This window comes from Rhinopithecus bieti, unplaced genomic scaffold (assembly GCF_001698545.2).
Source record: "Rhinopithecus bieti isolate Rb0 unplaced genomic scaffold, ASM169854v2 scaffold_7684, whole genome shotgun sequence".
Lineage (NCBI taxonomy): Eukaryota > Metazoa > Chordata > Mammalia > Primates > Cercopithecidae > Rhinopithecus > Rhinopithecus bieti.
This window is the reverse complement of record NW_016806071.1, coordinates 2,744,288-2,770,242: the sequence shown is the minus strand read 5'-3', so window position 1 is coordinate 2,770,242 and position 25,955 is coordinate 2,744,288. Positions and strand designations below refer to the sequence as shown.

Here is a 25,955-nt window from a genome sequence, read left to right as displayed (position 1 = left end):
CAAAATAATCAAGCAGCAGGTCTACTGTGTGTCAGGGACCCTGCTAGATGCTGGCATGCCCTGCAGTTAGGTAAGACCTTCGGAGGTGGCCATGCCTCCAGGTGTTGGTTCTGGCAGGGCCGGGGCTAGGGGCTCTGGTCAGGACCACCCACCCATCTGAGGCCAGCCACGGGGCGAGCAGTATGGGGATAGTTCATGGCCACAAGCCCCAGCTCAGTGCCTCCAGCCAGAGCTGGGCAGAAGGGGGCAGACATGGCTGTGGGAGGCAAGAAGAAGAAAGGAGCGGGGTCATGTGCCCAGCAAACCCTCACTGCCCACTGGCATCCTGGCCCATACCTCAGCCACACCGGCTACTTCTCAGAGCCCCTTACAGAGTGGTGCCCATCAGCCTAGGGGTTCTGAGCTGGCATGGCTCCCCCAATAAGACAGGTCCCACTACAGCTTGAAGAGGAAGCCACTTTGAAACAGCCCTCCCAGTGAGCACTGCCGGCTGCCTGAAGATGATTCCACTCACCTTGGTCTTTCCTGCAAGTGAACCCTCCTCCCAGAACTAAGGGTTGGAAGATCCCAATCTGCTGCCTGACATGGCCATTCTCCCACCAAAACAGGTGAAGGAACGCAGGACTCAAATCACGCCTTTGTCCCTTACTAGCTAAGCGACCTCAGGCAGGCTACTGGACCGCGCTGAGCCCATGTTTCCTCATTTAAAAATGTGGTGGTAGATCCTGACTCGGAGGGCAGTTGGTTGCTAGATCACATCTATCAGTGCCCGACATAAGGGATGGCACACAGAAAATATTCAGTGACCGAAGTTCCTCCTCCCTTTTTCTCAGCCCTGTGGCAGCCCCACCACCAGGCTTTGTACACATTGAGTCCTGAAGAAGTTTTTGCTGCAACGTTTTTAAAAGGGCATCTGGAGGCCTAGCCTCTGTCATCCTGGGCCACCTGGTTCTTCTGTGACTTGTTTTCTCCATGTATAAAGTAGAAGGGCTGTTCCTTGGAGAAAAAGGTCAAGGTGGGTGGAATTATCACCTGGCAGCCAGCTGGGCTCAGTGCAGGCTACTTCAGAAGCCTCGTCCCTGGCTAACACCACAGTGGTTATAACGCCAAGCGGGGCAGCCAAGACTGGCCCACCTGGACACACAGGCAATGAGTGGAGGTCACAGGAGGTCCTGCGGCCACCTTCCCTGCCCCTCCGCCCCTGCTCCTATACTAGTCTCTCCTAAGCCCCACAGGGAGCCAGGAGCCTCTAGAATGGCCTCTCCTCCACCCACGTGCATGGGCTCTGGCACAGGAGAGGAGCTGGGGAGGAAGCTAGAAGGTACCCAGCCACTCATTCCAGGGTGAATGGTGAGCCTGCCCAAGCATGAGCTCTTATGAGGCCCAGACTGCTGGGGGACCAGGGTGTCTGAGGCACACACGTTCCTCACTCTCTGGGAGTTGGGAGTGGAGGACCCTCCTCCCCCTCTCTATTCTATTGGGAAGCTTTCCATGACCCCATGTGGGATCAGAGACCTCTTCTGACCCACAGCTTCATCATCCTGCATCGGTGTCACTCAACCATCTTTCTCTATACCAGACTAGCAGCTCAGTGGAGGCAGGCACTGAGGGAGCATGTGCTAAAGGCATCGCATGCAAGCAATCTGGAAGCCTGGGGCTTTTCCATCTATACAGAATGTACAGCCCCAGACACAAACCCTGTTTACCCTCCAGCATTCTGCATACATAGGAAAAGCAGTAATCATTGAAGTCTTGCTTCAGCTCTTCTATTCATGCAGGAAGTGGGGCTCTGGTCTGTTCCAGTGCTCTCCAGTTGGGTGGCACTCCCACATCCTTTTCTCCAGGCATGTGAACTAGCTCTTGTGTCCTCTTTATCTCGCCAAAGACAGTGGTGTGGTACCAAGGCAAACAGAGCCAGGGGCCAGGAGGCCTGGGTTTTGGTCCCAGCTCTACCCCCAAGCTGCTGCATGGCTTTGAGTAAGCCACTCTCCCTCTCTGGGCCTCAGCGTCAACACCAGTTGGATGAGAGGTTGGGTCCCACTGCTCTCTGGGTCCGTTCCTGCTCTACTTCACTGCCATGAGCCACGTGTCTGGGGCTGGAGTTGGAGGAGAGTGCTCGCACCAGGCAGATGGTTCTGGGGACAGGTTCAGAGTCTGCAAGGCTGGGAGGGCACCTGCCTCTGTCCTGGGTCCCACCTCCTGGCCTGCTCCTCAGGAAACCCTGGGACACATGAACTTGGGCCTCAGCTTTGGCCCTGATCATAGTGTGATGCCATCTCTGGGCCAGGCTTCATCTGTCTACATCACCTCACCTCATCTCGTGGTTTATGAAGTCCTTTGTATACGTCTCCTCATTTAGTTCTTACAATCACCCCTGAAGCTCAGACAGGGACAGGATGAGCCCAGATCACACCACAGTCAGAGGACTATCAGGCCCAGCATTCTCCAGCAGCCCTGATATCTCCTCCATGAAACAGGAAGATTCCTGTTTCATCCTGTTTCAAGATTCCTGCACAGGATGTACAGTGGGAATCCTGACCTTGCCCCCTGAGCAATACTGAGTAGTGGGGGTGGTACTCTCTCAGGAACCACTTCGAGCCACCATGAAAATCCAACAGCATAAAGATGCCAAAGCACAGGTGCCAGCCAGGGCCGCAGCCCGCTGGAACAGAAAGAGCACCATGCAAGGGAGTCCCAGAGCCCAGGCTCCAGTTTTGGGTTTTCCCATCTGTCAAATGAGGGCAAGGATGCCTGCCCTGCTTCACCCACTCAAGGCCAGCTGTGCACTTGCCACACTTACCCCGTCCCACCTTCCACACAGCTGTCTGTGCCCACCACCTCAGCCAGGAGGAGTCATGAGCCCCTTCCCTATATGCACACGGCCCAGCCTGGCTCACTGCACCAAAAAGGCAGGCCTGGGCACAGACCACACACACAGAGGTGTGTTCAGACAGACGTGCAGACACTCAGGCACATGCACATAGCACGGGTACTTGCAGATGGGCACCTGTGCATACAGCAAGGCACACATCGCCACTTGCACACTCAGGTGTGCACCACATACTGAACATACTCAGACACGCATGTCATGCTGGGCACACACTGCAGCACACAGACTGCACAGCCACACATGCACAGCTGGCTTCATATGATGCTCACACACTGCAGACAAATATGCATAGATTTTCTTGCCTCTCCCGTGACAGCCAGATGGCAGGATTCTCCCAGAGGGCTGCCATTTAATGCTCTAATTAATTTTTTTCAATTCTAGGTACCCAAAGCCTAGGTTTGCTCAATTGGGCCAGGCATGACCCAGTCTGAGGCCAAGGCAGGAAGCAGGACCTAGGACGAGGGGGTCCCACTACACCTAGGAGAGGCTTCGCCCTCACCTGGTGAGTAGATACCTAGCCTAGCAAGGGGCTGGGGTCACAGGCCCAGAATGTGGGTCTGATCCTGGTTCCAACAGTGCTCCTATGACCCAGGACAGGGAGAGACCCCTTCCCAGCAGCCCCGGCAGAGCGGTCTGGCCCTGGCTGCACACCTCACGATGCAGGGCACTCAGTCCCTGCGGAGGCCACTGACTCTCCTATCAGACTGCCCTGCAGCGAGGCTTTCCTGACATGGAGGTAGGCTCGGGGCTGCACATCCAAATCCAAACACACCTTTGCTGATCCCTACTGTGTGCAGGGCACGCTTCAAGGCACTGTGGGAGGACAGCGAAGGGAACGGGATGTTCACAGAGCGCAGAGCTAGCAGATAGTCAGTGCTGAGACAGTGCTCACCGCATCTCCAGGCAGTCTGCTCTGAGCAGGCCAGAGTTCATCCTCACCCAGTTCTTCCGGGAGCCCCACCTTGTTCTCTAAGCCATGAGGATCCTGGGGGGTTCAGGCTAGCAGGAACCAAGCATCACTGGCCCTCCAGGTCTCTTCTCTGCCTTTCCCGGGGCACCATCTTTGCTGCTAAATGTTTGGAAAAAGCAGTGATAAATGTACTGCCTCACTTATGAGTAATTTGCTGTCAGGAGCTGTGTGTAAGCAGAGGGCTGAATTAACAAGGTTTAATTAACATTAATGTTGTGACGGATCTCAAGTGAGTCGGGAAATCCCCCATCCTCACCGCCCGGACCTTGCCTGCTGATTCCCTGCTCATGTGGGAGGTGAGAGGCCCAGGGAGGGCTCTCAGAGCTGCTGACAGACGTGACTGGGGGCTGGCGGCTTGCAGGAGATCAGCACAGGAAGCCAGCGCCTCTGCAACTCCAGTTCCAAAGAAGCTCTCAGACTAAGTCCTTCATCCCTTGCCTGGTGCACTGGCTAACACGTGGACCCTGGAGTGCAAAAGACCAGCGTTTAAATCCTGCTGCTGCCACTCCTATGCTATGTGATCCTGGGTGAGTCTCCCCACCTCTCTGTGCCTCACCATCTCTATCAGTAAAGGGACAGGACAGATCCCCCCTCACAGGGCTCTTAAAGGATCCATGGGCCAGGCACAGTGGCTCACGCCTGTAATCCCAGCACTTTGGAAGGCTGAAATGGGCGGATCACGAGGTCAGGAGCTCGAGACCAGCCTGGCCAACATGATGAAACTCTGTCTCTACTAAAAATAGAAAAATTAGCTGGGTATGGTCGCAGGAGTCTATAATCCCAGCTACTCGGGAGGCTGAGGCAAGAGAATCGCTTGAACCCAGGAGGCAGAGGTTGCAGTGAGCCGAGACTGTGCCATTGCACTCCAGGCTGGGTGACAGAATGAGACTCCATCTTTAAAAAAAAAAAAAAAAGGATTCATGAAGTCATGCATGGAGAGCAGAGGTGCTTCCCACCCCGCTCCCCATAAGCATAAGCATCACTGGTGATGGTGCGCGGGGCTCATCATCTCATTTAATCCTCCCAACCAACAGCCCTTTGAGGTAGGGCCTGCCATGACACCACTGTGCAGAAGAGGAAACCAAGGCACTGAGAGGGGAGGTGGCTCCCCCAGCTCACATGCTGTGTGAGGTTGGGGGAGGAGATTCCAGCCACCCACCACAGTCGCTGGCAGGAGCCCCTCGAAGGATCCAGAGAGCCAAGGTGAAGGGAGAGGTCAGGCTGCGGGGCCATGCTGGGGACCAGTGTGCCCTTGGGCAGTGGGCATCCCGTCAGAGAGGCTAGGTCACTGTTTTTCAATGACTAAGGCGTTACTAAGCTGCCCCCCGAGGGCCCAGCCTATGTCAGGCTCCAGGGATAAGATAAAGGTGGTGGAAGCTGTGCCCCTGCCCTCGGGATGGATTCCACCTCCGACTCCTGTCAGCTGTCCCCAGGGCACCCAGCCCAGCCCTGGCACGGGGCAGGCACACCGTCATTTATCATCAGTGATTGCCATTATTCATATGAATTGGAGGATGCTTCTGAGCAGAACCAACTTTGAGCAGCAGCAGAAAGGAAGCCCAGCCCCACCCACCTACCCCAACGCCTCACCAGAGATGGGAATCCCCATGTCCCCAGCTGTTACCCTGCATGTCTCGGGTCACTGGACAGGGCAGTGACCTCTCCTGTCAGTTTAGTGGCCTTGAGCTCTGCCCCGGAACATACCCACACCCTGGCCTCCAGGGGACAGGAAGGGCTCTGGGCCCCAGGTCCCCAGGTCTCACCTCTGGGACTACCCAGTTGGAGTCTTGGTGTCAGGGATCCATTTGGGGACAGCATGGGGAGAAGGGAAGAGACAGGGGCTGGGGCAGGGGCAGATTCCACCTCCAGAAAAGCCCTCAGGCCCCTCCTCAGCCTTGCCCCCTCCTGCTAAGCCCCAGTACCCCAAGCCCTGCCACAATCCCATGCTCCAGGAGGTCTTCCTCCAGCCCACCCCAGCCCATCTCCCACCCTCCTGACTCAGACATTCTGTGTCCTGCTAAGCCGTGTGACCTGGAAGAAGTCATTTTTCTCCTCTGTAAATGCGGGATGAGAACTACCCGCCTTACAGGCTGATGTGAATGGAATGAGATGCTGCCTGGATGAGGGCTCAATATATGACACCTATGATTACTGACAACCCAGAGGTTAGTGCAGTGGAGACCCAGCCCTGCAGGAGCCTGTGAGGAGCTGGGCTGGCTCAGAGGTCTCTGGTCTTTTCCGGGCTGCTCCGAGGCAGCAGGATCAGCCAGGGTCTCTGTGTGGCCCCTGTGGCAGGCCTGGGAGCCATGGAGCCTCTCAGGAAGAACCAGAAAGAACTTCATTTCTGAAAATCTTAGAAAGAATTGCTGTATAAAGGAGTGAAGCCTCCATCCCAGGAGGTATGCAAGCAGGGTGATCCATTCATTCGTGCAACAAGCTACAATGGGCCCCTCCTCTGTGCTGGGCCCTGTGTTGGGCACTGGGGGTTGGGAAAGAGCATGAAAGCCAGTCCTGCCTGAAGAAAGCCATACTATAAAGACACAAGAGATGACAAGGGTGCCAAATCGCCCCCGGGTCATGCCTGCTCAGCCCTGCACATGCTTCAGAGCCTGGAGGAAATGCAGGAGGCCCTATGCCATGAAAAGGGGCTCGGGAAACACCCAGAGCAGCACAGTGGGGGCTGAGCTCCAGCCAGCAGATGCGAGACCCAGGCCCCAGCCTGCTCTGAGCTGCCATGCCCTCCAGTATCCCAGGACCTCCCTGCCCTGGTCCACCTCCATCACAGCTCAGGGCCAGTCCCCAGGCCCTGCCCACCCCCAACACCCAGTGAGGGGTACGCGGGAGGAATCCGTGGTTTACAGGGAGGGCCCTGCTGGCAGCAGGGTGTGAGGAGGGGGCGAGGGGTAGCTGTCTCTGCCTGAACAGGGGCATGGGCACAGCCAGTTCCAGGCAGGTGGCAGGCTTACCCTTTGCCCACTTTCTTGTCCCCCGGCAGTTCCTGGGGTGTGGGCTCCAAGGAGGCCCAGCAGCCAGACCACCAGCTGCTTCCCCTCCCCACACAAACCCTGGCCACAAAGCGCCCTCCCCCAGCTCTGCCCGCCTGTGGTGACAGCCTCTTGGCACCAGCTCTCCCCTCCCTCCATCTGTCAGGAATCGGTGCAGACAGACTGTGAGAACCACAGAGGAAGGAGCGACGCTGCGTGGACCCTCCCTGCCCCCAGCCTCCCCAGCGTGCTCCCCACCCCACCCCGTCTCTCTCTCCCCACTCCTGTGTCTCTGCCTTCTCTTCCATCTGTCTCCATCTCTCCCTACTGATGAAGACATTGACAGAGTGGGCGTAGGGAGGGGAAGAGGACCAGCCAACCGGTGACCCCACTTGTAACTGCCACACACCATGACCACAGTCCGGCCACTCATGTGGCTTCCCTTCTCCCCAACATTAAGGAGTCAGACACTGTGGGACTATGGGCTCAGTGTCCCCATCTGTACAATGGGTAAAGTCATTCCTGCGGGCCCACCTCCCAAGGGCCACCATGAGCCTGGAGGCAGCACGTGGGAAGGGCCTTGTCCACTGTAGAGCTTCGTACAAGGCACGTGGCCAGCGCCTCCAGCTTCTTTCTATTCATCACGAGAACGGCGATCTCAGTACTGCCCTCCACTTGGGAGGAGTGAGGCCAGTGTAGGACATGGACAGACAGCCACATGCCTGGAAGAATAGAAATGGCAGTGGTAACACAGGCAGGCCCGTGAATGTTATGATTCTCACCACAGTCATACGAGGTGAGCAGGGCAGAGATGGGGAAACAGGCCAGAGAGGGGAGTCACACAGCTGGGCTAGAGGCAGTCTGTAACAGTGGCCAGGTCTCCTGGCCCTATCCACACAGCTACCCACTCAGGATGCTTGGCCCTGCTCTTCCAGACCTTCCAAGAGCCTATGTTTCTTTCTTGAATTCTCCCAAAAGGTGAGGAAGAAATCAGTCTTTTCTTTTGGCAGGGAGGGGTTGAGACAGAGTCTGGCTCCCTCACCCAGGCCAGAGTGCAGTGGCATGACTATAGCCCACTGCAACCTCAAACTCCTGGGCTCAAGCAATCCTCCTGCTTCAGCCTCCCAAGTAGCTATAGGCATGGACCACGACACCTGGATATATATATTTTTTCTTTTTTGGAGAGATAGAGTCTCACTATATTGCCCAGGCTGGTCTTGAACTCCCAGCCTTCAGTGATCCTCCCATCTCAGCCTCCCCAAAATTCTGGGATTACAGGTGTGAGCCACTATGCCTGGCCTTTTTCTTTGTTTTCAATTAAGTGAGCCATGCCCAGCTAGCAGAGTCCACAAGGGATGGGGAGGACCTGCTGGGGTCCTGAGGGGGCAGTGGCCAGGGCTTGGGGGTGCAGCTAGACTGGTCAAGTGTCCCAGTTTGCTCACAACTGAAGGGGTCCCTGAGATGCAAGATGTTGAGTTTTAAAACTGGGATAGTTCTGAGCAGCCGAGGAGGCGTGGTCACTTTATGCATGGTAAGCACATGGCAATGCTGACATGCTGGGCAAATGAAGTGGACGTTTTCGCTGAAGAGAGAGCAAAACCTCTGCTCACCCCCTGCTCCTGTGAAGCTTGGACCAGGGCTCCAGAGGCCCAGTGGAGAGGAAGTTCTGGTCTAGCTGCAGCCTCAGGGTCATGTGGGGCCATGTCTGACCCCAGCCACAGCATAGATATGCCCAAGGTAACAGGGAAGGGTCTTGGGTCCTCATCTCTTTCACAGCGGAGGAAGCTGAGGTTCAGAAAAGGTCACACATTGAGTTAGGGGCTGGCGCTCCCAGGGCATGACCTGCTTTCCCATCTGTGGATCCTCCCCAGGTCCTGGCAGGGCACCTGGTACAGAACAAACCCTCAGTGAATGTTGGAGCTGGGACCCAAAGGCTCCAGTCCACAGCAGGCGCTTCCCAGGGACTCACAGAAAACCATATACAGTCATGTGTGGCAAGCGGGACTGGAAATCTAGCAAGGGGTCGGTGGCACAGGGCACACTCAGAGTCCAGAGGCACCCTCCACCCCTTTCCTCTGCCATCCTCCACAGGTCCCTGTCCCCCTGAGGCTTGTGGTCTGCATTGTGAACCACAGACTCTAAATCAGGCCATCATGGTATCGAGTGTGGGGAAACACAAGGATGGGGGAGTCCAGAGGACACTGACCCACCCAGGGGAGGAAGTACTCTGGAAATGGTGACTCCAGAGGTCAGGTGAGGCTGGACAAGCAGATGTGGGGCCTTCCAGGCTAGGGACCTGCATGCAAAAGGGCCTGAGGCTTCTTCCGGGGGTGTGGCTGGAGAGGAGACGCCTGGGGCTTGGGGTCAGTGCCAGATGAGACCTGGAGAGGAGACAGGTGCATGTCGGGTCTTGAAGGGCTCTGAATGTCAGTTAAGAAGACTTGGCCCTATGAGGGGGTGGGCGTCACTGCAGAAGCTGAGCGAGGAAAGGGTGTAGCTTTGCAACTCTCAGAGCACTCAGCTGCAGAGCGAAGATAGGTTTGGAGGAAAGAACAGAAACTAGGTAGGGGTTGCTACTGAGATCCAGGAAGGGTATGGCAGTGCGGGCGCGGGGAGAGGCCCAGACTGGCAGGTAGGCAGGTAGGCAGGTTGGGACTTTCCTCCTTCCTCTATTTGAGGTGAGGGCTCAGGGGAAGGAAGGGAGGAGTTGTGATGACTCCCAGGTTCCTGCCCAAGGCCCAGGCAATGCCTGCGCTCTGGACTAGTCCAAGAGGTGGAAGAGGTTCAGACACAGCCCCCTAGTGCTATGTGCTGTGCCACAGTCATTGCAGGATCTGGGCACTGCCGCCCTGCTACCCAGGAGAGCAAGTTGTCCGTAATGATGTCACCTTTGCCTTCAGGCACGGCACTTCTGTCCTCACCCTCCACTTCTCAAAGCCCTGGGAGGTAAGCCACAGGACGCAGCTAACATTTATAGAGCCTGTGAATGTACAGGCCACCAGGCCCCATGCTAGGGGAGCCAGAGAAGCAGTGGCCCCAGAGAGGATGGTCCTTATCCGAGCCCACACCACAAGTCAGCTGTCACAGGCTGGGCCTCCCTAAGCCTGGGGGCTGTGGCAGGAATGCAGGTAGGAAGGGACACAGCGCAGGCTTGCAGTGAAGCTGGGGGCAGACTCTGTGAGCAGAGGCCCCATTAACAGAGCTGGGATCAGAGAGGGCAGAAGAGCTGTAGGAGACAGATATGGGATTGACAGAAGAGCAGGTTTTGTAACAGGAAGAGCAGTCCGGGGCGGGGAGCTGCTTGGTCAGTGAGTGAGCGCCCAGTCCCCGGACGCATTGGACCCCCGACCTCCACCCCACCAGGCTGCTGAGGAAACTCCTGCATAGGATGGAAGGGGGAGGCTGCTTTGGCTTAATAAAGATGCTGCCCCGGCCCACAGATCAGGCATCCATTCACTTAACACCTTCACCAGGGCCTGCTCTGAGCCAGGCTGGGGACAGTGGGCACCAGGGCTGGGTGGAGCAGAACCAGATACGCCTCCTCTGTCACCCTTCTCCACCCTGATCCAGCAGGTGAGGCCAGAGCCCAGCGGGAGTAGGAGATAGAGGTATGGGTTCCTTCAGCCCTGGCTGACCATGCACCATGTCACAGGCCTGTGTCCTGGCCACTAAAGGACCAAGTGTCTGTAACTTCCTGGGCATATTTAGGGCACAAGGCCAGGGGCCAGGCAGGGCCAACCACAATGTAATCTCCTTCTGCACCCCACCCCTCCTGAAGGTCCCTGAGGCTCTGGACTCATTTCCTAATGAGGTCCCCTAGAAGGCCTCTCCCTAATTAAACTGGGCCAGCAAGTGACAGCCTGGAGCGGCAGGGGAGAAGGGGAGATAAAGGAGTCTTTCTAGGGGCTCCCTGGCTCCTCCTATTCCACCCCACAGTGCAACAGCCCAGTAAGGATGGGGATTCCTGAAGGACAGATGGGAGAGGGAGGTTCAGAGAAGGAGGTCAAAAGAAGCCCAGGCAATCTTGAATTGAGCACTGCGCGTGCACCATGCACCGCTCTTAGTGTGCCTCACAAGTGAACTCACCGATCAATCCCACAGCCACCTTGAGGGGCGGCTCCATCCTCCAGATGAGGCAGGTGCTCAGACAGGTGAAGTCATTTGCTTGGGGCCCCACATCTGGGAAGCAGTGAAGTGTGGACTTGACCCTAGGCGGCCTGGTAGGGCCCTGCTGTTATCCATGTCATGATACATCCTCTCATGGATGAGGTAGGGGCCTGTCCTGGGGACTTGCACATCTACACCTCCCAGCTGGCTTCGCACCAAGTGGGCCTGGAAGTGGCTGGGGCGGAATTTCAAAAGCTGCCCCAAGTGATGCAAACCACTGATTTAATCCTCAGTCTTTCAGAGCCCCAGAGCAGGAATATACCCAGGTCACATGGCATGTTGGGGACAAGGCCAGGCTGACAGCCTGGAGGGCAGCCAGCCAGGTAGGTCAGTTAGCCAGCAGCAGCAAGGGATCAGGTCTCTGTCACACAGGGAAGACATCAGCACAGGACCTTCAAGGATGGGAGAGACCAAGGGCCAGAGGGGAGGGCAAGGCATGGTGGGGGAGGTGGCAGAGAGAACAGGGGCTTAAGCCACATGGGCTGCCAGACCACTCTGCCCTCGTTGGGTCCAATTCAGTGGTGTAAGAAGAACCAATTGGCTCATGGGACTCGCACGCTGAGGGCCAAGGAGGTTTCTGGTACTTTACATAGGCCAGGAATTATTACCCACGTTGTACAGAGCGGGAGTCTGGGGTTCCATTCAAGGGACTTGCCCCGGGGTCTCTCAACCAGGAAGTGGGAGAGCTGCAGCTGGAAGCCAGATCTAGCTGCTGCTGGAGAGACCATGCTGGCCGCTGTGCCACTTGGCCCCTACGCTGGAGAAGCAGGCAGTAGAGGCAGGGAATGGGGAGGGGAGGGAGACAGAAGAGCGTCGCGTAGGCAGCTGATGTCGAGTCTGCTCTCACTGGCTCATAGGTATTAAAAAATCAGCCCCATCAGAGCTCGGCACAAAAATAAGCAGACAGAAAAAGCCTCCAGTAGATGCAGGCTCTAACAAACAGTTGTATGGTTTAGGCCATGTCTCCTGTGTGAGGGGCTGGGGCGGGGTCCCTGGGGCCCCATAGGGTTGGATTTCACAGCTCCTGCCCCCCTGCTTCCAGCCCTGGGCCTCAGAGAAAAGGGTCAGCTCCTTGGAGCACCCCGTACCTGGGGCCTGGCCGTGGCAGACTCCTGCCACATGAATCCCTGACTCTTAGGGGAAAACAAAAGAATTCCACAGAACGGGACTGAGAGGGACTGGAGATGCCCCACTCCCAAGGGGCAGAGACCCCACGAGGGGCAAGCATCTGCCAAACGGCCACTTGGCAAGGCGGGAGCCAAGGAGGAAGGCTGCCATTTATAACAAGCAGCCCTCCGGGTGGGGCCAGAGCACACGTGGCCTGGGGAGGAGAGGCTGCTGTGGCAGGGGGCAGGCTGGGAAGACAGACTGCTGGCGCCTCTCCAGCTACAAATCATTCCCCACCACAACGGCCCGGTGGGGCAGGCGGGGTCTCTGGCTTGGTTTGGGCAGACTTAGTGGGTATGGGAGAAGAGTGTCTTCTTGGCCCCATAGCCTCCACGGGTCCAGAATAGTCACCTCCTTCCTGGTACACACCCCCTCCTCTGAAGCACACCCCCCAAGCACACGCACATGTGCCCATGCCCATGGCCGAGAAAGGGCTCTGAGAGTGTAAGGAAGGCAGCAGATGGCAGCTCAGGGTCCAGGAAGTGGGGGAGGGAGGGAGGGGAGGAGTGCTGGCTTGAATGTCCCTGGATTCAGGCCACTAGGAAAGTCCACCCTTGGCCTCCAGCTATTCAGTCGGGCAGCTTAACCTGGGCCTGATGGGACCTTCCTGCCTCTCATCAGCTGCCAAGTCTCTGATGTTAGCCCCGACCCAATGGGGAACCAAGGCCCCGCGTGGCTAACTACCGTGGCAGGCCCGGCTGGCTAACCAGTCCCCCTGGGCCACTCAGGAAGCAGCCACCCTGGGTCCCCAGTGCAGATGGGGTGGAATGAGATGGCTCCAACAGTCCCTCCTAGCCCGAGAAGCTGCTGTTCTCTCAGGCAGCCAAGTCCTCCCAACTGGCCGGTTGACCTAAATCTCTCCTGCTGCTATTTCACCGCTGCCCTCTTGTTGTGTCCTTGGTGGAGGAGGAGGAAAGCTGAGGACGGTTCCTTTTACTCAGCCATTCCCTGTGCAGGAATCACAGGCTCAGGAAGGGAAAGCAAATGCTCATTTTTAGGGCCAGGCTCTGGGCAAAGTGCTTTCATCAGTCCGCACACCTCTGGAATATGGGGTCATTTTCCCCCTTTCGGAACGTCTCATGAAGCTGGTGGGCCTCACTCCATTTTTCTCCATCACTGCACTGCATCTGGCCCAATTGTGAGTGCAGGAAGAAGGCAGAAGGGAAAGTCACCCAAGGAACCTGGGCCTCAGGGTGGAGCTCTGGAAGTGGAGCTAAGGAGTCCAGCTGCCCTGTTTCCCTGCCCAGAATCCAACCCACCAAGCCAGCTATACTCCCCGCACTGTCACCAGGTAGTAAGGCACAGATCCCCGCCCTAGGCCAGGACTGGCCAGCTCCAGCCCTGAACCCAGCTCCAGGTACAGGAGTCTGCTCCAAGTGCTGGGGGCACAGCAGGTGGAATAAGGACCAATGAGTGAAGGGAAAATGAAGTTCAGAGAGGGAGAGCCATTCGCCCAAGGTCACACAGCAAGTTAGGGGCATAGATAGAGGAATTAGAATGCTATGGAGGAGATGCCTTCTACCAATATCCGAGAAGAATGAAGGAACAGTTTTGTACTCTTCTGCTTTTTTTTTTTTTTTTTTTTTGGTGGGGGTGAAAGCCCTTGGGGCCAGAACACCATTATCCTCTCTCCTGGCTTTGCTTTTTGTGGCCTGGATATGGCTACTTTGTCCCGTGGGACCAGGATGAGGTGGCCCTGTGCTCAGAGAAGAGGGAAGTCCTTCAGCTGTCTGCCTCACTGGAAAGGAGGGCCGTGGGGCCGTGGAGGGACAGGGTTGTGAGATGGGAAAGAGTCTCCCCTCTAGGGAGCAGCATGGCAATGACGAAAATGCACACACTCCTTTCCTAAGAACTTATCTTAAGGAAAGGACCAGGCCAACGCACAAGGATGGAGTTCAAGGACGTCCATCCTGGCACTGCATAGAGCAGGGAAAAACATGGAAGAACCAAACACACATCTATCAACGGGAGATAATGTCATTAAATTATGAAAAAGCCACACAATAGAATACTATCTAGCCCTTTAAAACAAGGATGTGGACTACTGTTATTGCCATAGAAAGCCATATGTGAAAACAACCGGCATAACATGGCCTCATTTTTATTAAAAAAAATACATACGTTCATGCCCAAGAGCTCACATGGAGAGAAAAATCTCTAGAAGGCTATGCTGCTTAAACAGTGGTACTAGCAAGGGTGGGGACTGCCTTCACCTAACCTGGAGTGCAGTGGTGCAATCTCGGCTCACTGCAACCTTCATCTCCTGTTCTTTATTAACTGTGTTTTTCATTGCCAGTATAAAATTACTTCCAGCTAACCAGAAGTTACTCACCCAGGCAAACTAAATTAGTAAAATCAGTTGAAATGAGTTTTAGCTCCAGAGCTACCAATAACTGGGCAAGTCTCTTATCCTCTCTGAGCCTCATTTTCCTCATCAGAGAATGGGGATCATAATGAGCTCCTGCACTGCCTGCCCCGCAGGAGCACACCTGTAAGGCACCAACTGGAAAAGCCATCCAAGGATTATGGCAGGTTGAGAGGGGTGGAAACTGAGATGCTCTCCAGAGTGGCTGGGATGAAGTCCCCTGTGGCACCTCAAGGCCAGTGACCAGGGGAGGATGAGGGCCCCATGACCACTCCCATGGACTCCTAGACAGACTGGCAGACGGCTTTGGGCTGTCTGCTGCTGCGTGCCACATTCCAAGGGGCAGGCGTGTGGAGGCCATGAGGTGTCATGGGAACTGTGTGCACCACACGAGCCCCACAGCCCTGGGCTTGCTGGGTGACTCTCAGTTACCTGAGACACTCCATGGCACCTGAGAGTACGCCGTGTTCTATGCCCCCAAAGCAGTTAGGCCCGGCTCTCCCATTGTGGGTACCCAGGCTGGGCCCCACCAGAGATACAGAGGTCAGAGCAGGTACAGTCAGTGAGAAGATCGGTCAGGACTGAGCAGGATTCCCCCGAAGGCCCTCAGCCCCTCCCATGTCACTCCGGCTGCGGGATGATTACTGGAGTCTATGACATATGGCAGCTTGTGAGAGGAGCTGGGGTGAGCAGGGCTGATAATTAAAACTGCTGCCTGGGGACCCAGCTCATGCTGGAGGGTGCCCCAGGGGCCGGGCTGCTCAGGAGGGAGCTGGCACACCCACTGGAAGATGCTGGCAAAGAGGGACGCCTGGAAAGGAAGAGAGGCCCCAAGCCACACTTTACTGTCGTCGTGACTGGGATGTGTGAATTCATATCCCCTTTCGGCTGCCTCAGACTTGCAGCCAGACAGGCACGGCCCAGTCCTGCCACTGACCAGTGGGGCCACCCGGGGGACAAGTGACTTCATCTCTCAGAGTCTCGGCTCTCTCCTCTGTGAAATGCAGTCATGACACCTCAAGGCACCGGCTGAAGGAGGTCTTGCATGAGGAAGTCCCCTCACTAGCTCACTCCCTAACTCTTCTTAGTATTAACGTGAGTATTTTAGATGACTTCTTGGCAATCCAGAGGTGGGCAAGCAGGGCCCAGTAGGGGCAGTGGTGCACCTGAGGTCCCCAGTCAGGAGCCCAAAGCCCTTCGGTACTGAGTCCACCCCTCAGCCTGAGAGCACCTGGTTCCCGGATCCAGCAGGGAACAGAGAGGGTGGGGATGGGAGGGGGAAGCACATACAGTTCTGACTCCAGTCCTGCCCAGAAATGAGGACACCTGAGTTCTGAGAATGGGACCCTACTGACAATGGAGCCAATTCGACCATCAGAGCCTTGGTTTCACCTTTCTAAGCCTGGGTGCGAGGAGGCAGCCAGGCCCTGTGTTACTACAGAGTAAAAGACAATCCCTGAGGTCATCTGCAACACTAATATATCATCGGATCCTCAGTTTCCCCTTCCATACAGTCAGAAGGGGAATCAGCATCTAACAGGCAAAGGCTGAGAGAAGCCTATGGAAACTGGAATGTCATCCCCACAGGAGCTGGAAAAGGGAGGCCTATGTGAGGGCTCTGTGGGGTCTCCAGAGAACAGGGTCTCTCCCCAGTCCCACTCCCCAGGTCACAAACAGGTAGCCCAGGGAGGCACTGCTGAGTCCTGCAGCTGCTCCGTACTTCCTCCCATACCCTCCAAGCACCAGCCTCTGACCCACCAGGGTAGACAGCGCTCAGCAGGGAACAGCTTAAGAAGAGTCTGGGCTCCAGACCAGACAGACCTGGGTCAGATCCTGGCTCCACCACTTAACGGTCATGACATGGGCCAACTCCTGTCTCCTTTCTGAGCCTCAGTTTCATCATCTTCGAAATTAGAATAATGAAAAACTGGCCCTCACAGGGTTGTGAGTAGTGAAGCTAAAGGATGCGAATTGTTCAACATGGTCCCAGGCATGGGATGTAGGCAGCCAATAGCTGTTATTAGCTACTCCCTTGAGGAAATGACTTTGGAGTCCCTAGTGCCCAGCACAAGGCTGGCAGAGCGCACGATGTGGAGAAGGATCTGCAACTGCGGGAAGAACAAGGACACACTGTGGGAGCTCAGGGCCTGAGGAACTGGAGGACAGGGGTCTAAAAAGGCATCTCTGGAGGAGGTTGCATCCCTCCCAGGCCTTCAGAGCCTGGGTGATCTGGATGTGTGGTCACTTTGGGGGTAGGTGCTACCAATGTTACTTAGGCCTGGAGCTGTAAGGCCTGGCTCCACAACCCTAAGGACACAACCCCACACCCTCCCACAGACCCCAGAGCTGGCCCCCTGGGACAGCATGGGCCTGGGAGTAGACCACTAACAGGGTGCTGGGAGAGCATGCCAGCATTTACATCCCTTGAGGGGGTGCCTGTTCCATTCGCCCTCTGGGCTCTCGCTCCTCGCTCCCCCTGGGGATCTCCCTCTCTCTGGCTTCACCTGCTACCAGCATTTCCCCAAGGAGGAAAGCTGTCAAGTCGGCCACCAGCAGACAATTGGGGAGGAAGAAGCCAACCATCCCTGAGGCCCAAGGGACTCACACAGGGGAACACTGACCTGGGAGGGCCCAAGGGAAAGTCTTCAGCAAACACTCCCAAGGCCTGCTAGGGCCTGCTGGGCAGTGCCATGGGGGATGCAGGCCCTCCACTCCTCCCTAGGCACAGCCAAGAGGAAAGGAGCAGACAGGACAGAAGCCAGCCTCTAGGACCAGCACACAGCCAGAGGGAAGCCAGCCCTTGCCCCTCCTAGGGCCCTAGGCCTGTTTGACTCATTTCTTCCCCCAGCTCCTTTCCAAGCAGCTTTCTGTCACCTCCACGGTGGCTGGGCAACTCCCTGGCTGAGGCCAGCACCAGCTGTAGGAGCCTCAGACATGTGGCTAAGCAGACAGGGGCAGGGGAAGCAGGGGGTCCGGGGTGGCCTGCAAAGACCAGAGTCGGGTACCTAGAGACCTCAGTGAAACCCCTCCCACCAAGAACAACCTCACCCACTGCCACTCACTGAACACCTCCTGCTCACCAGGCATGTGACCTCATTTAATCCTCACATTTAATCTCTGTAAAGGAGGGCCTAGGCCGGGCGGCGTGGCTCAAGCCTGTAACCAGCATTGGAGGCGAGGCGGGCGGATCACGAGGTCCAGAATCGAGACCATCTGGCTAAATGGTGAAACCGTCTCTACTAAAAAAAATACAAAAAACTAGCCGGGAGGTGCGGCGCCTGTATCAGCTACTGGGAGGCTGAGGCAGGAGAATGGCTAAACCCGGGAGGCGAGTTGCAGTGAGCTGAGATCTGGCCCACTGCACTCCAGCCTGGGTGACAGAGTGAGACTCCTTCTCAAGAAAGAAAAAAAAAAAAAAAAAAAAAAAGGAGGCTAGTATCACCCTCACAGCCATTCATCCCCAGGAGGTGAGGGCAGCATGGGATTTGTAAAAAGGCCAGGTGTGTCTGGGTTGTGATATTTTGACATGGTGTCCTAGTCTTAATCTCAACTCCCTGTATCCGTCAGTCCTGGAAGCAATGGGGTGTCAGGGAAGGTTACCTAGAGGTAGGTGACACCTGCACCGAATCTCCTAAGATGATAAAATGAACTAGGCCAGTGAGGGAGCAGGGTGTCCGGCAGAACGGAAGTGGCACACAAGACGGAAAGGCTCAACGGGAAGAGGTGGGTGGGAAGAGGCTGCAGGGAAGTGGGTAACAGGAGCAGGTCACAGAGGGCCAAATACAGAGGAGTCTACACTGACTTTATCCTCCGGATAGTTGGGAGCCCCAGGAGGACTCTGGATGGTGGAGTTGCCTGGGATGAAGACGGGGAGGTTCAGAAAGGAGCCGCACTGTCATCAGATGGCTCCATCCATAAAGGAGATGAGGCTGGGTCCAGTGTCAGGAGCACATGTCCAGGACACACACTGGGGGCCAGATGCGGACTACAGCACAGGCCGGGAGCTGTGGCCGAGCTTTAATTATTTACAAGGCTGTTTCCCAGCAAGCCTCAGCACTCCTGCAGCCTGGCCTTGCCCAGCTAATGAACTCTCAGCCATGGGAGACCTCCCTGTGGCCACTCTTTATTAAACCTGGGATGGAGGGGTGACGGGCGCTGGGATAACAAAAGAGTCCAAAGAAGCCTGAACAAAGTGAGGTCAGGGAGCACAAAACTGACCTATCTGTCCACCCAGCCTCTCCACGAGAAGCACAGAACTTCCTAGAGGAGAAAGCGAGGTGGAGTAGCCTTAAGATGCCATCTCAAGACAGGGAAATGAAGGCCTGGGAAGGACCTCCCTAAGGTCACCAGCCAGTACTTGAGACAGTACAAGTTCCATAGCTGGTCACCTGCATTCACACCCCAGCAGTTCTGCACCCTTGGGCCAGTTACATAAGCCGTCTGTGCCTCGATGAGATGGGACTAATTCAGGTCTTCATAGTGTTGCCCCATTTTATAGAATAGAGGAACGAGGGGCGATGCGTGGACAATCTCAGCACGATGCTCGGTCCACAGCAAGTGCTTAGTCAGCGTCATCGGCGCTATGGTTACTGTTGTTGTGACTGGGAGTAAAGGCCGGGCCAGAGACGAGAATCTCTGCCTCTGCCCCTGCCCCCAGACACTAGGGAGCAACAGGAAACTGAGGCCAAGGGGCCAGCTGGCCTACGTGACCCAGGTCCACAGCCAGGAATCCCACCCGATTTCTCCTGGCTAGGCTTCCTTGGGCCTGGCTCTCTGGCTTCCAGCTCCTTCCTCCACTTTGAAGGTTCTTTGAGCTGGGAACTAAAGCCCCAGGAGCTTTTCCCTCTTCCATCCTGCAAGTTCCTGCTGTGTCTCCAAAGAGCCAAGTCCCAGTCACTGTGGATGAGGCTCAGGACTTAGAAGACCTCAGTTTGAGTTCCAGCTCCAACCCTGAGGAGCTCTGTGACTTTGGGGGAGTCACTTCACCTCTCCAAGTCTATGTCCTGTATAATATAGGAACCATACCACCTGTTTTTAAATGGTAACCTCTGGGGGAATGCTATTAGTTACCATCTTTCAAGGCCTAGTTCAGCTGTCTCCTCCTCCAGGAAGCCTTCCTTGGCCTCCTTAAAAGTCCCCTTCCTTCCAGCCTCTTGGTATTCAGGGGCTGCATTCTGGCCCCTTTGGGAATTTGGACTCATTTTGCCTCACGCAGACTCTATCTACAAATTCACCCCCCATTTTGCAGGCCCAGAGATGTACAAAGGTGGGCTAGCTCAGGCCCTCTTGCAGGGTGGTGTGCCAAAGAGGTGGTGAGGGGTAAGGCACGGAGACTGCTCAGGGAGGAGCAGCTTTTGTTATCCCGGCACCCATCACCCCTCCATCCCAGGTTTAATAAAGAGCTCCTCAGGGAGGAGCCAACAGCTCTCTCTCCTGTGGGGAGAACAGTTCAAAGAAATTCAGTCTGGGCAGGTGGCCTAGAATGCGAGAAACCCTCAGATGGGGAAGGAAGGGCTGAGGAAAGAACATTTTCCAGCACCTGGCCCCAATACGGCCACGGAAGCCCCACTCCATTTCTTCAGTTTATCTTTGTGGCTACCAGGAGTCCGTTTCTAAAGGCCGTGGAGGTGGGAACACTCATCCATCTGTTCCCTTCTTGCCAGCCCTGTGTGTCTATGTGCACAGCTAGCATTGGAGGGACAGCTGCCCCTGTTTGGCAGATGAGGAAACAAGCTCAGACAAGCCACGTGTGATTGCTACTTGGTACTATCAGCAGCGCCACCACCCTTTCCACTCCAAGCTTGATGTCGTTCACTTTTGTTTAATAACTCCCTGCCTGTGACTCTACCCCATGCATCTCAGAGCCATGTAGGAGCCCAGCTTGGCCATTGGAGCGCTCTTGGCTCACCTGGGCGTCACTCAGCCCCCAGCTACTTCACTCCTCCATCTTGTCCAAAGCCTCACATGGAGCTGAAATGCACCAGGCCTAACATTTACAGTCTGTCTTTCCAGCTCCTAGATCACACTCCTGGTGCTTTCCGCACCACATTCCCCACCGCGGCAGACAGTGCCCTGAAGTAGAGGCAGGCGGAGATCCTGACCAAGTTCTGTCATCCTGAGCTGTGTGACCTTTCATAAGTCACTCAACTTCTCTGAGGTGGCATCCTTATCTAGAAAGTAGAATGACAAGAGAATTGCTGCTCTCTGCAGCCATCCTCACAAGGACAGTTGTTATAAAGAGCCAGGGAGATAAGGCGCAACCAGCCCAGAAACATTTTCTATTCCTTGCCTCGCCCTCACTACTCCCACTCTAAGGAGAACACAGAACAACTCCCAGTGAGGAAACTCACAGCAATATTTTAGCAAGGCACAGCCATTTTCATAACCTCAGCAGCACTGGGAAATGGTGCAGGGTCATGATTAGACTAGGAACTCTGGAGTCAGATGCTTAAGTTCAGGCTCCTACTTAACGACTCCGTAACTGCTAAGCAGGTAACTTAACGGTTCAGTGCCTCAGGTTTTTTGTTTTGTTTTGTTTTGTTTTTTAATCTCTAAAATAGGACTATTGTGAAGATTAAAGGAGTTTATACAAGATAAGTACTTACTGCAGTGCTTGGCACAGTTAATGGTCAGCACACATTAGTCTCATTACTTCCAATTTCACTTCTGGAACTGGTCCTCAAAACAGTCCCATGAGGTTGCTGGGGCAGGAATTATGTGAACCCAACTGGTCAGGTGAGGAAACTGAGGCAGGAGATATAGACTCAGGCAGTCTAGTTCTACCATGCACAAGTCACAAAGCCAACTTTGGCTTAGGTCTGAAAGTGAATGGGAGGGAGACTGACAAACACAGTAAAAAACCAAAAGGATTCAACAGAGAGGGTGCCTGTCCACCTGTCCCGCTACCCTTCCTGTGCAGTGTGGGGCTGTGGGCCTGTCCACCTGAGGCCCTCCTCCCTCAGACCCTGTCAGTGCTCCCTGCCAGGGCTGGCCTGTCTTGGAGGACGCCCCAGCGCCTGGCACACAGCAGATGCTCGCGAATGATGAATGAATGACTGCCTGGGTCTATGTCTCCGGGAGAGCCCTGTTTTTCTGTTCCTGGAACTACATTTCTTCCACCGTGGCAACTGCCTGCTAATTAGCTCGCGGTCCCACAGACACTCTGAAACCCTATGAACTCTGAGAAGAAACTTCAAAATCAGTCGCGCACGCCCAGCAAAGGCAGCCGGCAGCCGTTTCACGCGTGGCCTCGGGCTTCTCGGGCCCCTTCAGGGAAAAAACTCTCCCTCCTGGTACTCTCCTTCCTGGTGTGCCACATGACTCAGAGCCGAGCAGGGCTAGCAGGAAAGCACGGTCTGCTAACCAGGGTGGCTCAAAAAGGTCTTCACTGTGACTCGGCAGAAAAGCGGCGCCCAAGCCCCGCCTGCACCTACCACCCTGAGGATGTGCGCGGGGGTGTGGCCGGGGCGGGGCCAGGGCAGGGCCCCCGCGCCCAAGGAACCCGAATACCACACATCCGTCTGCTCCGCGATTGGCCGCTCCGGCCACGGGGGCCTATGGGGTGGTCCTCGCCCAGCCAATCAGGGGCCCTGGGGAGCCCATTCATTCACAAAAACTGAGCAGGAATAGGAGCGCAGTGCGGCCCAGAGCTGCGTGGAACTTTGAAACACGCGCGCGTTCCGCGGGGCCGAGGCAGGAGTCCGAGAGGGCAGTGTTTCGGGAATCCAGACTTTGCAGGGACTGCCACGTCCCCGCCCACAGCTCCGGTCTAGCCTCCCCAGCTTGGTGCGCCCTCCTCCCCCGGCCCCACCAGGACACGCTAGCTTTCCTGCCCTCTCCGGGTCGCTAAGAGCCACCCGGCCCCGAGGGAGGCGGCGCCCAGGCGGTTTCCCGGTCGCAGGCTCCAGCGGCAAGGCCCGCGCAGGTGGCAGCGCCGCGGCTGCAGCCAAGTGCGCGCCAAGCATGGTTTCCCCCACCGTTCCTCTTCTCTCCCCGGGTCTGAGCTCCCCGGCTCGCCACTCACGGCAGTCGTCTTCGTCGCTGTGGTCTGAGCAGTCATCGTCCTCGTCGCATCTCCACACAGAGGGGATGCAGCGCTCGTTCCGGCACTGGAATTGATCCTTTTCGCACTCCTTGGCCGGTCCTGCGGAGGGAGGGAGCGTGAGCTGGATCAGCGGGCTCGGCCCTGCTCCCCACCATGCGGCCCGGGCTACCCGGAAGGGGGCCCGCGGGGGAGGAGGAAAGGGGGTGATTATGGAGACCCCGGGGCTTCGGGCACACTCCTTCCAAAGGGAGGGTACGATGGCAGGGGTTCCGTGGATGTCGGGCCTCTCGGTGGCACGGCGAGACCAGGCACCTACTTACAGTGTCACACGACCTGGGTGTACCCTCCATTCAGACCCATTCACCCGCACACCCGACCCATAGAGATCCGCGCAGACACAGCCCATAGGGAGTCCCAGCACTCGCGCGCCACGCGCACTGGAAGCCGCGGGCACATCACCCTGGCAGGCAGCCCCCTCTCTCCGCCGCGCGCAGGGGTCTGCGGAAACGCATTGTCAAGCGCAGAAGCCGCCTGGCTCCGCTCATTACCGCCGCGGAGCGCGCGTGTCAAATAAACCCCAAAGGCGAGAATCACACAGCTCATCCGGAACCATGAATGGCCTCCCCTTCGGCAAAGTTCCCCGCTGGCCAAGCCCCCCTGCACCCCTCCCCCAAGAGCCGCTGCCCAGAGGGCAGAGCCCTCAACACGGAGGCCCGCGGGGGCGGGGGGCAGAGGCCAAATTCAGGAATAGCCGCGTCGCGGGGAGCCTGTCCATCCCGGCGCCCCGATAGCCCCCTGGTTCGGGAACCTCCCCCCACTCTGACCCTCCCCCGGCCTCTAGGCCGCGCTTTGTTGGTGGCTAGGGCGGCGCAGAGCCGAGGCAGGAACCGGCCGCACGCACCTTGGCCGCCGAGCAGCGGATCAGCCGCTGCCGACGCGAGATGCTGAAGCCGCAGCAGCAACAGCAGCAGCAGCAGCGCCAGCGGCCGGAGCGCGCCCCGCTCGGGGCGGCCCATGGGCGGGCCCGGGCCTCCGGCCGCCGCGCCCCGCGGCTCCCCGCGCCGCCGCCGGCCGCGTCTGCAGTCGCTCAGAAGTCCTTGCCGCGGCGGCCGGGGCGGCGCTGCCCCGCCGCCGCCGCAAGCCGGCCGCCGCTGCCGCCCCGCCCGCGCCTCGGCTGCATTTCAAGCAGGTTCGCGTGACGCTCGGCGGCGGGCGGCCTCAGGCTTGGCGCGCGGCCCCGGCCCTGTGGCTGCGCCGGCGCGCGCGCTCCCTCCAGCTGCTGCCTCCGCCCCACGCTCCCCCTGCCGCCGCCTCCTCGCCCTCCTCCTTCTTGTCCTTCGTCCACTCTTCTCAGCGGGCGCTCCACGGCCCTGCTCCGGGCTCGCCTGAGTGCTGCGCTCTGCAGACGCAGGGATGGGCCAGGGGAGCCCCTGACCCCGGAGGTAGCAGGTCCAGAGGAGGCAGCAGAGGCTTCCTGGAGGAGGTGACAGGCCGATGAGAGGCAGAGGGATGTCTAGGAGTGAGCCTGGGCGGGAGGGGAAACGATGTTCCAGTGTGAATAGGCCTGTGCAGTGTGCGCATGGGGCGGGGGAGGGAGGGATGGGGTGGGGTACCAAGATGTGGATGAGCAGGGAGAAACTGGGGGCGCAGGGCTGGACCTCTGCACCGGTCATGAGCTCCGGCTGGGCTATTATAAATCCCTGTGGCTGGTTTGGTTTCCGTGCCCATGTGCATCTGTGCATGTTCCACGCTCATGTGATCATGGGCGGGGACGTGAGGCAGGTGGCTTGGGCCTGGTGCACAGACTATTCATCGTTGTTAAGTACGCTCCAGGCGCCTAAGCAGAGGGGCAATCAGGGGGGCCCCCGCAGGGACGACAAGGAATCCTCGCTGTGATGGAGAAAGGCGAGGTCTGTGGGGGGTGGAGGGGCGGAGAGGGGGGAGGGGGAGGGCAGGGAAGGGATGCCATCCCTGCCGCTAGGGGCCGCGCACCTAGGCCCGTGCTGTCTGCCCCTGCTGTCCTCTGCAGTAAGAAGGCGCCTCCTCTGGAGGGCTGCAGCCCACCTCACCCACGCTGGGGAGAACGGGTGCGGAGAGCAGAGCTGGGATTCGATTTCAGCCTCAAACTTGTGAGCTGGGTCCAACCCACACAACCTTATTTAGAGAATGAGATTCCAGGGCATTGGTCACGCAAAACAACTGGCCTGCAGGTGCCACGAGCCAGTGTTAGGTCCACCCTGCCTCCCCTCTTGCCCCTTCACCTCCCTCACGGACGGACAGGTGCTGTTAGCGCTTGGCTTGGAAACCACCCTTTCTCATCAGCATCCTCCTGAGCCCTAGTCCCTCAAAGGGCAGCCCAGTGGCAATGTCTGTGGCTACCCCACCAGAAAGGGACTTAGACCCCCAGAGAGCCCAGCACAGTGCTCCTGCCATCATCACTGCTTCTGTCCCTTGTTCATTCAGTCATTCAGCAAGCATTTCAGGCCCTGATCTGTGCCAACCCTCTGTTGGGCCTGCAGGTGCCGAGGTGAATCAGGCATGGTGCCAGCCCCAGAGAGGTCCCTGACTGGTGGGGAGACAGACCATTAGCACACAGAAATGCAGGCGTACTTTCACCTATATGTGCCAAACACCGTTCAAGGCTCAAGGATACAGTGTGGAAACAGATAAGGTCCTTCCATGCTCTCCTGCAGCTATGTCTTAGTTGGAAGAGATACACACAAAATCAGGAAAACAAAAGATTATTTCAGGTCATCATAACTTCTATGGAAAAAACAAAACAGACCAATGTGAGAGCAATGGGGGTAACTGTAGAGTAAGTGATCAGGCAAGGCCTCACAGAGGAGGTGACATTCCACTGAATGGCAAAACGGATCCTGCCCCATGAAGATCCAGTGGAAGGGTGCTCCTGGCAGAGGGAACGGCAATGCAGAGACCTCAAGGTGGGCCGGGGCCTGGTGACAGGGAAGGAGTGGGTGCCTCAGGTGAGGCTGGAGGGAGTTGGCAAGGGCCTGACCACCGGGGCTTTGTAGGCCACAGCTGGGAGTTTGGATTCTGTGTCAAGCACAATGGTGCCTGGGACTGTGGGACAAAGATAGAAGCCTGTCTTGCTGCCCAAACTGGCTTATCCCACTCAGTCCCTCCTTCTCCTCCACTCTGGTCGTAGGAAAGTTAATCCTACCTCCGAGTCTCACTTTCTCATCTGGGAAATGGAAGAGAAAAGGAATTTCTGAGGTTCATTCCAACTGTAAGATTAGTGTGTGGGCTAAAGTTTACAGGCAGCAGATGAAGAAAAGAAAAGAAAGAAAAAGAGGCCAGACGTGATGGCTCACACCTGTAATTCCAGCACTTTGGGAGGCCGAAGCGGG

At 56.9% G+C, this 25,955-nt stretch overlaps 1 protein-coding gene across 11 annotated transcripts in view; it reads right to left on the bottom strand.

Annotated features, from left to right (window-relative positions):
* LRP8 (LDL receptor related protein 8) overlaps nucleotides 1-23,835 on the bottom strand; it is an 86,829-nt gene extending 62,994 nt beyond the window's left edge. For 7 of the 11 annotated variants that reach the window (XM_017874570.1, XM_017874559.1, XM_017874563.1 and 4 more), the window contains exons 1-2: nucleotides 23,489-23,703; nucleotides 22,567-22,686 (exon numbers count right to left, since the gene is read on the bottom strand). In XM_017874570.1, the coding sequence (XP_017730059.1) occupies nucleotides 22,567-22,686; nucleotides 23,489-23,603 (235 nt within the window). In that variant the 5' untranslated portion in view covers nucleotides 23,604-23,703. Of the gene's footprint in view, nucleotides 1-22,566; nucleotides 22,687-23,488 lie in introns of all 11 variants that reach the window. The other 4 variants (XM_017874568.1, XM_017874569.1, XM_017874567.1 and 1 more) reach the window with 3 other exon arrangements.
* Between the last annotated feature and the right edge of the window lie 2,120 nt (nucleotides 23,836-25,955).